The sequence below is a fragment of the Pelophylax lessonae genome, assembly GCF_965119305.1.
Source record: "Pelophylax lessonae genome assembly, chromosome: 9".
NCBI lineage: Eukaryota > Metazoa > Chordata > Amphibia > Anura > Ranidae > Pelophylax > Pelophylax lessonae.
The window spans coordinates 8555095-8570430 of NC_138776.1; the positions used below are offsets into that span (position 1 = coordinate 8555095).

The 15336-nt window shown below is 43.0% G+C and overlaps 1 protein-coding gene across 1 annotated transcript; it reads left to right on the forward strand.

Moving 5' to 3' along the window:
• Positions 1 to 14050: 14050 nt before the first annotated feature.
• Positions 14051 to 14956, forward strand: LOC309564161 (C3a anaphylatoxin chemotactic receptor-like; the record flags this gene model as incomplete). Its single annotated transcript, XM_082268788.1, has 1 exon — positions 14051 to 14956. The coding sequence occupies one exon, from the start codon at positions 14051 to 14053 to the stop codon at positions 14954 to 14956; it is 906 nt and encodes a 301-aa protein (XP_082124914.1).
• Between the last annotated feature and the right edge of the window lie 380 nt (positions 14957 to 15336).

The window sequence follows — 15336 nt, forward strand, 5'->3', positions numbered from 1 at the left end:
TTAAACCAACCTGGTGGAAAAAGTTCTGATTTGAAGAATTGTTTATTTTTTTTAAATATATTTTATATGTTGTCATCGTCTGAAACACGGCAAATTGTATTAAATCAGCCATATGCTTTTTAATTCTCTATTGGTGTACAGAGAACGTTTAACTGTTATTGTGTAAATGGTGATGTATTTTTAGGGCTAGGTTCACATCTATGAGGATGCGGTTGATGCGCGTTTTGCATGGTAGAACACACGATTTTTATGCGTTTCTGCATGCCACATTTGGCACCTTTTGGGGGGGGGGGGGGGGCGGGTACCTGGTTTTGACAGACAAATTTCAGCTGTAATTTCCTTATTGCAGCTGGAAAATTTGAAACCATAGGGGTAGAAAAGTAATTTCCCTCTGATGGTAAATACAGGTGAATTAGAATATCATCAAAAAGGTAATTTATTTCAGTAATTCAATTAAAAAAATTGAACTCATATTTATATAGATGTTACAAACAGAGTGATTGATTTCAAGCATTTCTTTGTTTTAATTTTGATGATTATGGCTTACAGCGAGTGACACCCCAAAATTCAGTATCTCAGAAAATTAGAATATTACATAAGACAAAAAAAAGGATTTTTAATACAGAAATGTTGTCTTAGTGAAAAGTCTGTCCATGTACAGTATAGGATGCACTCAATACTTGGTCAGGGCTCCTTTTGCATGAAATACTGCATCAATGCGGCGTGGCATGGAGGTGATCAGCCTGTGGCACTGCTGAGGTGTTATGGAAGCCCAGGTTGCTTTGATAGCGGCCTTCAGCTCCTCTGCATTGTTGGGTCTGGTGTCTCATCTTCCACTTGACAATACCCCACAGATTCTCTATGGGGTTTAGGTCAGGCGGGTTTGCTGGCCAATTAAGCACAGTGATACCATGATCATGTGACCAGGTATTGGTAGTGTTGGCAGTGTGGGCGGTGCCAAGTCCTGGTATCCTGGTTGGAACATGAAATCAGCATCTCCATAAAGCTGGTCAGCAGAGGGAAGCATGAAGTGCTCTAGAATTTCCTGCAAGAGGTCTGTGCTGACTTTGGACTTGATAAAACACAGTGGGCCAAAACCAGCAGATGACACGACTCCCCAAATCATCACTGACTGACTGTGGAAGTTTTTGCATTTCATTTGGAAATAAAGGTCCCAGAGTCTGGAGGAAGAGTGAAGAGGCATAGAATCTAAGTTGCATGAGGTCCAGGGTGAAGTTTCCACAGTCAGTGATGATTTGGGAAGCCGTGTTATCTGCTGGTGTTGGTTCACTGTGCAGCCCTCTACTAGGAAATTCTAGAGCACTTCATGCTTCCCTCTGCTGACCAGATTTATGGAGATGCTGATTTCATTTTCCAGCAGGACTTGGCACCGCCCACACTGCCAACACTACCAATACCTGGTCACATGATCATGGGATCACTGTGCTTAATTGGCCAGCAAACTTGTCTGACCTAAACCCCATAGAGAATCTGTGGGGTATTGTCAAGTGGAAGATGAGAGACACCAGACCCAACAATGCAGAGGAGCTAAAGGCCGCTATCAAAGAAACCTGAGCTTCCATAACACCTCAGCAGTGCCACAGGCTGATCGCCTCTATGCCACGCCGCATTGATGCAGTAATTCATGTAAAAGGAGCCCCTACCAAGTACTGAGTGCATCCTATACTGTACATGGATAGACCTTTCACTAAGACAACATTTCTGTATTAAAAATCCCTTTTTTTATTGGTCTTATGTAATATTGGGGTGTCACTCGCTGGAAGCCATAATCCTCAAAAATAAAAGAAAGAAATGCTTGAAATCTCTCACTCTGTGTGTGACACGTCAATATAAAATATAGGAGTTTCACTTTTTGAATAGAATTACTGAAATAAATTAACTTTTTGATGATATTCATTTTAATCTAATCTAATCACATCTAATTTAATGAGATGCACCTGTCCTGGCTTGTGCGATCTGACAGAAGAGTGCCAGGTACCTTTTCACTGCAGAGTAAAAGATCTCTGGGCAGAGCTATTACTTTTTTTTTTTTTTGCGGACCCATTTCATTTGTTGGGTTTAGTCTAGTTAAGGGACATCTGTTTACCTGCCTTGTTCTGGTTTTACAAAGAACTCCACAGGAAGGAGGTTATGTAAGGTAAGTATGAAGCAGAACAAATTTTGTAACTGTCAGTTAACCTGAAATATTCCAAGGTGGTGAGTGACGAAGTAAAGATTGTTCTCTGCATCTGCTGAAGCCTGATGGAGGTAAGACCCAGCCATGAAGAAACTTTGAGAGATGCCATCACCTGCCTAATGCTTCACATCCATTTTGTTTTCATGCTTTAATTCTCCAGACAATAGGATTCTAGAGAGGAGTTAGTGGGTGGAGAGAAAATAAAAGAGATGAGAGGATAGAGATGAGATGAGAGGAGAGAGATGAGAGGATGGAGAGAGATGAGAGGAGAGAGATGAGAGGAGAGAGATGAGAGGATAGAGATGAGAGGAGAGAGGAAAGAGGAGCGAGGAGAGAGATGAGAGATGACTTCACCTGCCTAATGCTTCACATCCATTTTGTTTTCTTGCTTTAATTCTCCAGACAATAGGATTCTAGAGAGGAGTTAGTGGGTGGAGAGAAAATAAAAGAGATGAGAGGATAGAGATGAGATGAGAGGAGAGAGATGAGAGGAGAGAGATGAGAGGAGAGAGATGAGAGGAGAGAGGAAAGAGGAGCGAGGAGAGAGATGAGAGATGCCATCACCTGCCTAATGCTTCACATCCATTTTGTTTTCTTGCTTTAATTCTCCAGACAATAGGATTCTAGAGAGGACTTAGTGGGTGGAAGAGAAGTGGAGAGAAAATAAGAGAGATAATTGGGAGATGTTGAGAGCAAACGAATAAAAAAGAGAGAGAATGAGAGAAGGGGAACAATAAGAGATGAAGAAGAGGGAGAGAAGAACAGAGAGATGAAATAAGAAGTGAAGGAGAGAAGAAGAATGAGAAAGACAAAGAGAAACAAAGAAGTGACGGCATAAAAAGACAGTAGTAGCCATCGAGTCTGCCCATTTTTTTGTTTTTGGGGGTTTTTTTTATGTTAACTTTGTTGTCTGACTATAGATTTATGTTTATTCCAGGCATATAAAGATATTAGTGTCATCACAGGATGACACTGTGGACACTGGGATAATTCTGTGCCTCGTCCTAGTTAATAATGTCAAGAGAAGAATGTAGATAATTGAACTTTGTTGGCACAACGACAGGACAATACGTCGTAAAAATTATATTTTTATTTTGAACTATTAAAAAGGTATACATATATACAAAACAGACATAAGCAAAAACATAATTTTAAAATAATTGCTGATAATATAGGAATCAATATGTGTGAAATCCCACACAGCCACCCAGTTGAAAATATATAGAGCATATATATAGTATATAGACAGTGATAAGACCGTAAACACTCAGAGAGAGCCTTTAAGTAGCAAACCGGTAAGGCTGTAAATTCCAACTGTGGTGGTAGGTTCGCTAAGTCATAGTGATGGAATAGTCATCTTATTCAACATAACGTTCTCTACATGTTTCGCGAAAAAAATGCGCTTCTTCTGGAGAATATGGTTATATGGACTAGTTAAGCAATCACAAGGTGAAATATTGATTGTAGGGTACATACAAAGATTTCATATATATCAATCAACAGTTGCTAATTATTACAGGATCAGCATAGGCTTGTGGTCCAGGAGCAATGGTGGAGGTGGGGGGATATTTAAGATGGAGAGATGAGCCAATCCATAAAAAGAGTGGTTAACCACTTAAGCCCCAGAAGATTTTACCCCCTTGCTGACCAGGCCCTATTTTGCGATTAGGCACTGCGTGACTTTAACGGACAATTGCGCAGTCGTGTGACGCTGTACCCAAATTAATTTGACGTCCTTTTTTTCCCACAAACAGAGCTTTCTTTTGGTGGTATTTGATCACCTGTGCGATTTTTTGATCATGTGCTATAAACAAAAAAAGAGTGACAATTTTGCAAAAATAACAATATTTTTCAAATTTTTTTATATGAAATTCCCCCCAAAAAAATGTAAAAATCACAATTTTTTTACATTTTAGGCCAATTTGTTTTCTGCTACCTATGTTTAGTAAAAAAAATAAAAAAATCGCAAAAAGCGTATTTTGATTGGTTTGCGCAAAAGTTATTGCGTTTACTAACTAAGGGGAAGATTTTTGTCATTTTTATTGTTTTTTTTTTTTTAACGAGTAATGGCGGCGATCTGCGATTTTTTTTGCGGGACTGCTACATTGCGGCGGACAGATCGGACCCTTGACTGACATTTTTGACACTTTTGGGGGTACCAGTGACATTACTACAGTAATCAGTGCTATACATATGCACTGTTACTGTAAAAATGACACTGGCAGGGAAGGGGTTAACTTTATTTGAGAAGGAGGGGTTAAGTGTGTCCCTAGGGGCACGCTTCTAACTGTGAATGGATGTGGCTTTACATGTAACAGCAGAGATCTACGGTCCTACATAGCAGGATCGTGTGATCTCTGCTGTTACACGGGGGAGAATGACAGGCGGCTTTGTTTACATTAGCCGCATGCCTTTCTCCCGCTGTACCGGAGGATCGCGAGTGAGCGGCGGACATCCATGAGCGAGCAGAGTGGGGGTCCATGAGCGAGCGGAAGCACGGCTCCGGCGGCGCACGCTCGCTCCCTAGAGCCTCACAGGCTAGTGACGTACCCATACGTCACTTTGCCTGTGAGGGGCTGACCGCCGCCGTATATAGTCGTGCGGCAGTCGGCAAGTGGTTAAATTTGAGGTTGGAAAGGTCTCCAGCAGACAGATTTTCAAGGCACAGCAAACCAATAGAGGATATACAAATAATATGTGTATCCAAAGAGTTGGAATACTTGGTGTGGCCAAAAATTGTAGATATAAGGATATATGTATAAAGTATATGTCACTGTTTATTATACAAGATGACGAGTATTATGCATTCTGACATAGTAAGAGAAGATAATTTGTAGGCATAAAAGATGTATCCAATAATCCTTCCAGTGCTAGCTGGGAGATAGGCTACACCTTGTAGACTGCCGGCCTGGGAAGTAAAACCTGATGGTAGACACACTGGGGTACACCAATGCCTCTGCTGAACCCGGCTTCAGGCATGTCTGAAGATTTTTACTGTTGACTGTCTTATTCCAAGCTTCAATCACCCTTTCAGTAAAATAATACTTTCTAAGATTAGTTTTGAACTTACTTCAGTTAGTTTGAGGTCATGTCCCGTGTTCTTGATTTTGGTTTCATATTGAAGAAAGAAGGTGAACAATGAGAGGTGAAGAAGAGGTAGAGGATGACAGAGAGATGGAAAGAGAGAAAGGTAAAGGGATGAATAGAATATGGTGAGAGCGAGAGAAGAATAAGATTGAGAGAGAAAGGAGGAGAACAATGAGAGGTGATAAGGGAAAGGAGGACAGAGATGTGAAATGTAAGAGAAGAAGAAAGAGGGTGAGAGAAAAGAAAAGAGATGAATGGGAGATGGAGTGGGCGAGAGAAAAAGAATGAGAGAGACAGAAAGAAATATAGAGAATTGACGGCAGAAAAAGACCAAAGAGTCCATCGAGTCTGCCCATTTTTTTTTTTATGGGGGGGGGGGTGTTTTTGTTTAGTTTTTTTTAATTTTTTTTTGTTTCTTTTTTTTTTTCATTAACGTTGTTGTCTGACTATTGATCTAGGTTTATCCCAAGCCTGTCTGAAGCTTTTTACTGTTGACTGTCTTATTCCAAGCTTCAACTTCTCTTTCAGTAAAATAATACTTTCTAAGATTCGTTTTGAACTTACTTCAGTTAGTTTGAGGTCATGTCCCGTGTTCTTGATTTTGGTTTCATATTGAAGAAAGAAGGTGAACAATGAGAGGTGAAGAAGAGGGAGAGGAGGACAGAGAGATGGAAAGAGAGAAAGGTAAAGGGATGAATAGAATATGGTGAGAGCGAGAGAAGAATAAGATTGAGAGAGAAAGGAGGAGAACAATAAGAGGTGATAAGGGAAAGGAGGACAGAGATGTGAAACGTAAGAGAAGAAGAAAGTGGGTGAGAACAATGAGAGGTGAAGGAGAGGGAGAGGAGGACAGAGAGGTGAAATGTAAGAGAAGAAGAAAGAGGTGGAGAGAAAAGAGATGAATGGGAGATGAAATGAGCGAGAGAAGAAGAATGAGAGAGACAGATAGAAACATAGAGAAGTGATGGCAGAAAAAGACCAAGTAGTCCATCAAGTCTGCCCATTTCTTTTTTATGGGGGGTGTTTTTGTTTAGTTTAGTTTTTTTTATTGTTTTGCTTTTTTTTTTTTTATTAACTTTATTGTCTGACTATAGATTTATGTTTATCCCAAGCATGTCTGAAGCTACTTACTGTTGACTGTCTTATTCCAAGCTTCAACTACCCTTTCAGTAAAATAATACTTTCTAAGATTCGTTTTGAACTTACTTCAGTTAGTCTGAGGTCATGTCCCGTGTTCTTGATTTTGGTTTCATATTGAAGAAAGAAAGTGAACAATGAGAGGTGAAGAAGAGGTAGAGGATGACAGAGAGACGGAAAGAGAGAAAGGTAAAGGGATGAATATGGTGAGAGTGAGAGAAGAATAAGATTGAGAGAGAAAGGAGGAGAACAGTGAGAGGTGATGAGGGAGAGGAGGACAGAGACGTGAAACGTAAGAGAAGAAGAAAGAGGGTGAGAACAATGAGAGGTGAAGGAGAGGGAGAGGATGACAGATAGATGGAAAGAGAGAAAGGTAAAGGGATGAAAAGAATATGGTGAGAGCGAGAGAAGAATAAGATAGAGAGAGAAAGGAGGAGAACAAAGAGAGGTGATGAGGGAGAGGAGGACAGAGACGTGAAACGTAAGAGAAGAAGAAAGAGGGTGAGAACAATGAGAGGTGAAGGAGAGGGAGAGGATGACAGATAGATGGAAAGAGAGAAAGGTAAAGGGATGAATAGAATATGGTGAGAGTGAGAGAAGAATAAGATTGAGAGAGAAAGGAGGAGAACAATGAGAGGTAATGAGGGAGAGGAGGACAGAGACGTGAAACGTAAGAGAAGAAGAAAGAGGGTGAGAACAATGAGAGGTGAAGGAGAGGGAGAGGATGACAGATAGATGGAAAGAGAGAAAGGTAAAGGGATGAATAGAATATGGTGAGAGCGAGAGAAGAATAAGATAGAGAGAGAAAGGAGGAGAACAAAGAGAGGTGATGAGGGAGAGGAGGACAGAGACGTGAAACGTAAGAGAAGAAGAAAGAGGGGGAGAACAATGAGAGGTGAAGGAGAGGGAGAGGAGGACAGAGAGGTGAAACGTAAGAGAAGAAGAAAGAGGTGGAGAGCAAAGAGATGAATGGGAGATGGATGGAGAAAGGAAAACAATGAGAGGGGAAGAAGAGGAAGAGGAGGACAGAGAGGTGAAAGGAAGAGAAAGAAAGGAAAATAAATAAATGGGAGATAGTGAGAGCGAGAGAAGAATGAGATAGAGAAAAATTTGGAGAACGTTGAGAGATGAAGAAGAGGGAGATGAGGACAGAATGGTGAAAAAAGATGAATGGGAGATGGCGTAAGATAAGAAGAATGAGAGAGGGAGAAAGAAGGAGAACGATGAGCGATGACGAGGAGGGAGAGGAGGAAAGAGATGGAGAGAAAGGAAAAGAGATGAATAGGAGATGCAGTGAACAAAAGAAGAAGAATGAGAGAGGGTGAAAGAAGAACAATGAGAGGTGAAGAAGAGGGAGAGGAGGACAGAATGGTGAAAAGAGAGAGAAAGGAAAAGAGATGAAAGGGAGATGGTGTGAGAGAGAGAAGAATGAGAGAGACCATTGCCGATTCTAGGAGGGTGCAGGGGTGGACGCACCCCCTCAGATTTCAGTTATGCCCCCCAAGCCAACCCTCCCCTGGATATTGTGCCTGGTCGCTGAGCTCCTTCCCCCAATCCCGCACTCAGGACCGGGACAAGGGGATGGCAGCCTGATGCAATGAAAGTAGAAATGGCAGGGGGGAGAGAGCGGGGAGGAGGTGTGCTGTCCTTGTCTCCTCCTCCTGTCAAAACAGCGCTCCTCCATACAGCCCATGAGTCAGGATCGCACATCTCATTGGACCGTACACGGTTTGATTACCACCCCTTCTCTTCCCCAAGTTCTGCTCATCTCCTGGCAGCAGGTAATGCAAAGTGTACACAAAGAGGTGGGAGGGGGGATGTTTGTGGAAGAGGGAGGGGGAAGGCTATCTGTGCTGGAAATTATAATGGGGATTGGGAAGGGAAGAGTTTGTGAGCATTGAACCAGGAGGGGGCATTTTTGCGCTAGGAGGGGTGGGGAGGATTTTTGCTAGGAGGGGGGAATAGGGCGGGGGTTGCTGGGGGGGGGGATTTGGAGGGGGTTGTGCTAGGAGGGATTTGAGGGAATTTGTCCTAGGAGGCGGGATTGGATGGAGAGGAATTGTGCTGGTAGGGGGATTGGAGGAGGGGGATTTTGTGCCAGGAGGGGGTGGGGGAATTTAGGAGGGGGTAAAGGAGGGGATTTGTGCTAGGAGCGGGGATTTGGGGGAGAAGATTTGTGCTAGGATGGAAAATTTGAGAATACAAATGTGTTCTAGGTGGATGATATTTTGGGGGTGAGGGAGATTTGTGCTAGGAGGTGGGGTAGGAGGGCAAAGATTTGTGCTCGGAAGGTGAATTTTTGCATTTGTGTTTCAGGAGAACTTTGGCTTGCAGATAGAATTTATGCTTAGGAGGGGTTTATGCTGAGACAGGATGCTCACACTTGGGGGATGCAGTTTGTCATTTTCACCCTGGATGCTAGATGACCTTGTCCCTGCACTGCCCACACTACACACATGGCACCAATCAGATCTCCTCTCCGCACAGCACATAGTAGAGATTAGATTCCCTTACAGACACAGCCTCAATCTGCACAGTGTATAGCTAGCTGCTCTGTGGCAGTTGTAACCTGTGAATTTCCCAGATCGGAATGGCAGTGCAGCTGCAGTAGCCAGCTACACACTATGCTGATCGAGGCTGCGTTTGTAAGAGAATTTGATCTTAGCTATGTGCTGTGTTAGATCGGCTGACTGCCCAGGTTGCGTGCAGTGCGGGGATGAGAGGAGGAGCACCGGTGAATGCTTTGCCATCAGTAACCCTTTCCTTTTTTTCTGTTGAACCCTGTAAACTGCCCTACTGACCCTTGTACTCTGCCCTACTGACCCCTGGACACTGCCCTACTGACCCCTGTACTCTGCCCTACTGACCCCTGGACACTGCCCTACTGACCCCTGTGCTTCGTCCTGCTGATCCCTGTACACTGCCCTTCTGAACACTGTTCTTTGCCCTGATAACACCTATTCTCCATCCTTCTGACACCTGCCCTCTGCTCTGTTGACTCCTCTCCTCTACCCTGCTGACCCCTATCCTCTGCCTTGCTGACCTCCTGTGCACTCCCTTGTTGACCCCTGTCTTCTTCCCTACTGACTGTCTGTACACTGCCCTATTGATTCTTGTACACTCCCCTGCTGACCCCCTGCACACTGCCCTGCTGCCCCCTGTCAACTGCCCTGCTAACCTCTGTACTCTGGCCTACAAACTAATGGACTCTGTACTCTGGCCTACAAACTGCTGGACTCACCCCTGTTCACTGCCCTACTGACTCCAATACTCTGACCTACTGAGCTCGCATGCTCTGCCCCTCTGACATTTTTTACTTCACCCCAACATCAGACGGGCTAGATCCAGCCCTGAAAGAGACAGAAAGAAGGAGAAAGATGAGAGGTGAAGAAGAGCCAATAGAGGACAAAGAGGAGAAAGGAGAAAGTAGAAGAAAGAGGGGGAAATAAATGAAAAGACGGTGAGAGTGAGAGAAGGAGAGAGAGAGAGAAAGAGAGAGAAAGAATGAGAACATTGAGAGGCAAAGAAGAGGGAGAGGAGGACAGAGGTGAAAGGAGAGAGTAGAAGAAAGAGGGGTAAATAAATGAAAAGATGGTGAGAGTGAGTGCCGGTTCACACTATTACGACTTGTCAGGCGACTTGGTCAGCCTGGCAAGTTGCGCACCATCGCGGTCCATTGAGTAGTACAGGACCGGTTCTAATAGGAGCGACACAAGTCACTCCGACTTAGAAAAAGGGTCCTGTACTACTTCGGGGTGACCTGGAGCGACTTGCATTGACATTTATTTTATGAAGTCTGTGCAAGTCGGAGCGACGTAGTGTGAACTGGCACTGAGAGTGAGAGAAGGAGAGAGAGAGAGAGAATGAGAACATTGAGAGGTGAAGAAGAGGGAGAGGAGGACAGAGGTGAAAGGATAGAGTAGAAGAAAGATGCAGAGAAAGGAAGATAGATACATGGGAGATGGTAAGAGCAAAGGAAGAAGAATGCGATAGAGAGAGAAAGAAGGAGAACGAAGAGGTGAAGAAGAGGGAGAGGAGAACAGAGAGGTGAAAAGAATGAGTAGATGAAAGAGGTGGAGAAAATTGAAAATAGATAAATGGGAGATGGAGTGAGCGAGAGAAGAAGAATGAGAGAGAAAGAAGGAGAACATTGAGAGGCGAAGAAGAGAGCGATGAGGACAGGGTGGTGAAATTAGATGAATGGGAGATGGTGAGAGCAAGGGAAGAAGAAGGAAAGAAAGAAAGAAAGAAAGAAAGAAAGAAAGAAAGAAAGAAAGAAAGAAAGAAAGAAAGAAAGAAAGAAAGAAAGAAAGAAAGAAAGAAAGAAAGAACGATTAGAGGTGAAGAAGAGGACAGAGAGGTGAAAAAAGAGAGTAGATGAAAGAGGTGGAGATAAATGAAAAGAGATAAATGGGAGATGGAGTGAGCGAGAGAAGAAGAATGAGAGAGAAAGAAGGAGAACATTGAGAGGTGAAGAAGAGAGCGATGAGGACAGGGTGGTGAAATTAGATGAATGGGAGATGGTGAGAGCAAGGGAAGAAGAAGGAAAGAAAGAAAGAAAGAAAGAAAGAACGATTAGAGGTGAAGAAGAGGACAGAGAGGTGAAAAAAGAGAGTAGATGAAAGAGGTGGAGATAAATGAAAAGAGATAAATGGGAGATGGAGTGAGAAAAGAAGAATAAGCAAGATAGAAAGAAGAAGGAGAACCATGAAAGGAGAGAGAAAAAAGAACAATGAGAGGTGAAACAAAAGTGAGGAGGTAGAGAGGAAGGAAAAGAGTTCAATGAGAAATTGTAAAAACAAGAAAAGAATGAGAGAGAGAGAGAAGGAGAAGAAAGAGAGGTGAATAAGAGGGAGAGGGGGATAGAGAGGTGAAACAAGAGAGTAGAAGAAAGAGGGGGAAAGAGATGAACGAGAGATGGAGTGAGCGAGAGAAGGAGAGAGAGAGAAAGGAGAACAATGAGAGGTGAAGAAGAGGGAGAGGAGAACAGAGAGGTGAAACAAGAGAGTAGAAGAAAAAGGGGGAAAGAAATGAAGAGATGAACGGGGGATGGAGTAAGCGAGAGAAGGAGAGAGAGAGAGAAAGAAGAACAATAAGCGAGAGAAGGAGAGAGAGAGAGAAAGAAGAACAATGAGGGTGAAGAAGAAGGAGATGAAGACAGAGTGTTGAAAAGAGAAAAATGGGAGATGGTGAGAGTGGGAGAAGAGAGAGAAAAAAGGAGAACAATGAGAGGTGAAACGAAAGTGAAGAGGTAGAGAGGAAGAAAAAGAGTTGGAAATGGTGAAAATAAGAGAAGAATTAAAGAGAGAAGGGGAAGAAAAACAGGTGAAGAGGTAGAGGAGGTCAGAGAGGTGAAACAAGAGAGTAGAACAGGGGGAAAGAAATTAAGAGAGATGAATGGGAGATGGAGTAAGCGAGAAAAGGAGAGAGAGAAAAAAAAAAGAGGACAATGAGGTGAAGAAGAGGGAGAGGAGGACAGGGAGGTGAAACGAGAGAGTAGAAGAATGAGGCGCTGAAAAAGGAAAAGAGATGAATGGGAGATAATGAGAGTGAGGGAAGAAAAAAGAAAAAGAGAGAGAGAAGGAGAACAATGAGGGAAGGATAGAGAAGTGAAAGGAGAGATTAGAAGAAAGAGGTGCCGAGAAAGGAAGAGAGATGAATGAATGGGAGATGGTAAGAGCAAGGGAAGAAGAGTAGGATAGAAAGAAATAGAGAGGTGAAGTTGAGGGAGAAGAGGACAGGGAGGTGAAATGAGAGAGTAGATGAAAGGGGTGGAGAGAAATGAAAAGAGATACATGGGAGATGGAGTGAACGAGAGAAGAAGAATGAGAGGGACAGAAAGAAGGAGAACAATGAGAGGTGAAGAAGATGGAGATGAGGACAGAGTGGTGAAAAGAGATGAATGGGAGATGGTATGAGCAGGAGAAGAATGAGAGAGAGAAAAAAAAACATTGGAAGGCCATGATTCTGTTCTCCATAGAATGTGAAGGGGGAGCTAAGATTTCAGTGCCCCTTTTTGAGGGCTTTGAATATGAATTTCTCCACAATGCCTGTCTTACACTACTTTATTCTAAAGAGACGTTACTGCTTGTTCAGAATATGTTATGTTGCACTCTCTAGTGTGCTAGAAGTTAAAGTAGGTAAATTGTAGTTTAAAAACAAGAGAAGAATGAGAGAGAGAGAAGGAGAAGAAAGAGAGGTGAAGAAGAGGGAGATGTGGACAGAGAGGTAAAACGAGAAAGTATAAGAAAAAGGTGCAGAGAAAAGGAAGAGAGGTGAACGGAAGATGGTAAGAGTGAGAGAGAAAGAAAGAGAGAGAGAGAGAGAGAGAGAGAAAGAGAGAGAGAGAGAGAAATAAAGAAAGAGAGAAAGAGAGAAAGAGAGAGAGAAAGAGAGAGAGAGAGAGAGAGAGAGAAAGAAACAAAGAAAGAAAAGAAAGAAAGAGAGAAAGAAATAAAGAAAGAATGAGAGAAAGAAAGAATGAGAGAAAGAGAGAAAGAAAGAAAGGAGAGGTGAAGAAGATGGAGATGAGGACAAAGTGGTGAACAGAGATGAATGGGAGTGGGAGAAGAATGAAGAAGAGAGAAAAAAGGGTAAAAATGAGAGGTGAAACAAAAGTGAAGAGGGAGAGAGGAAGGAAAAGAGTTGAATGGGAAATTGTAAAAACAAGAGAAGAATGAGAGAGAGAGAGAGAGAGAGAGAGAGAGAGAGAGAGACAGAGAGAGAGAGAGAGAGAGAAGAAAGAGGTGAAGAAGAGGGAGATGTGGACAGAGAGGTAAAATGAGAAAGTAGAAGAATAAGGTGCAGAGAAAAGGAAAAGAGGTGAATGGAAGATGGTAAGAGTTAGGGAGGAAGAATGAGAGAGAAAGAAAGAAAGAAGGAGAGGTGAAGAAGAGGGAGATGAGGACAAAGTGGTGAAAAGAGATGAATGGGAGTGGGAGAAGAATGAGGAAGAGAGAAAAAAAGATGAACAATGAGAGGTGAAACAGGAGTGAAGAGGGAGAGAGGAAGGAAAAGAGTTGAATGGGAAATGGTAAAAACAAGAGACGAATGAGAGAGAGAGGAGAGGAAAGAGAGGTGAAGAAGAGGGAGAGGAGAGGAAAGAGAGGTGAAGAAGAGGGAGAGGAGAGGAAAGAGAGGTGAAGAAGAGGGAGAGGAGGACAGAAAGGTGAAAGGAGAGAGAAGAAAAAAGAGGAGGATAGAAATGAAAAGAGATAAAAAAGAGATGGTGAGAGCATGAAAAGAAAAAGGAGAAAGAGAAGAGAATAAAGAGCTAAGCAGAAAGAAAGGTGGAAAGAAAGGAGTACGGAATAAGAGAGAAAGAGATGAACAGAGGGGTAGCAAGGTGGACACGGAGAGAGAGGGGGAAAGAGGAGAGGTGTAGAAAGATATGAAAGAGGAATGGATGGAAAACATGGTGGGCAGACAGAGAGAGAGAAATGATGAAATGAAAAGAGACAGAAAGAACAGAGAGTGATCATGGGGTGAGAGAGAAGAGGAGAACCTTGCCCCATAGCTTTCTCCTTATATAGATCTCCTTTGTGTCCTGCAATCTTATATCATACAGATGGGAACCCATCGTTCCTTTCAAGAAATGAGATACTGATCGCACACATCCAATAATTCTCAATGTCTTTACAGGAAATAAAGACGTCAAACATCAGCGACTTGACAGACACAACCAGAACTTTGACCTATGAGAAAGTGTTCACCTCCTTGGTTCTACTTTTCCTTTTCCTTGTGGGGGTCCCCGGCAACGCTCTGGTGCTTTGGGTCACCGGAGTGAAGATGAAACGCAGAGTCAGCACCGTTTGGTTTTGCAATCTTGCTCTGGCTGACATCATCTGTTGCTCATTAGCCCCACTTGTTATAATAAACCTCTTCACTTCTGAATGGCCATACGGTAGCGCTATGTGCAAGATTCTACCCTTCATCATCATTCACCATATGTTCTCCAGCGTCTTCACCCTGGTGGCCATCAGCATTGACCGATACATCCTGGTGGTCTGGCCTGTGTGGGCCCGAAATCACCGCCCTTTGAGGACAGCGTGGAACATCTGCCTCGTTATTTGGATTTTGTCCTTTGCAATGGGCCTACCTTCTGCCCTCTACCGAAAAACAGAAAGAGTCAAGAACGTGACTGAATGTGTCTACATAGAAGAGTATAGAGTTCCTATCGCTGTTACTCGAATGGTTTTTGGATTTCTGGTTCCTCTCCTAATCATTTTGTGCTGTTACATCCGTCTGTCTTTTAAAGCACAAAATATTCGATTTTTAAAGGCGAGTAGAAAAACCACCAGGGTGTCCCTTGCCATAATAACGGCCTTCTTCATCACCTGGGCTCCCTTCCACATATTTGGAACCCTTCTCCTTTGGACTCGGAATAAGGTCGTGGTTTCTCTGTATGATCCTGCACAGTCTATGGCCTATTTCAATAGTTGCATCAACCCGATACTGTACGCCTTCATGGGGAAAGATATGAAGAGCAAGGTGCGAAGACCTGTTCGTGAGCTCATTGAAAATGCCTTCAAATAAAACTGAACTGCAGACGTCCCTTCGGTGTTGCACACTTGTACAGACTCCTTTTCTGTATTGAAAATGCTTTGTCTCGTTTAACTTCACACCATGAACTGCTCACAGTGTTTATTAGAAGCTGCAGCAAGTCAGATAGGGCCCAGCCTCGTTTCCTGGTCGGAGGACGTCCAGCATCATCTAAAGCCGGCCATTCATGGATCAAAATTCAGTTGCTGGTTCGGCCAAATTCTGATTCTTGTTTGGGCAGGCCGGCTGTACACAAGTCGATTTATCATTTTTGCTGAACAATCAGTGGCGCCGGCTACACTTTGTGTTTACATGTAAAAGTCAGTTTTTTTTTTGCTAGAAAATTACTTAGAACCCCCAAACATTATATATAT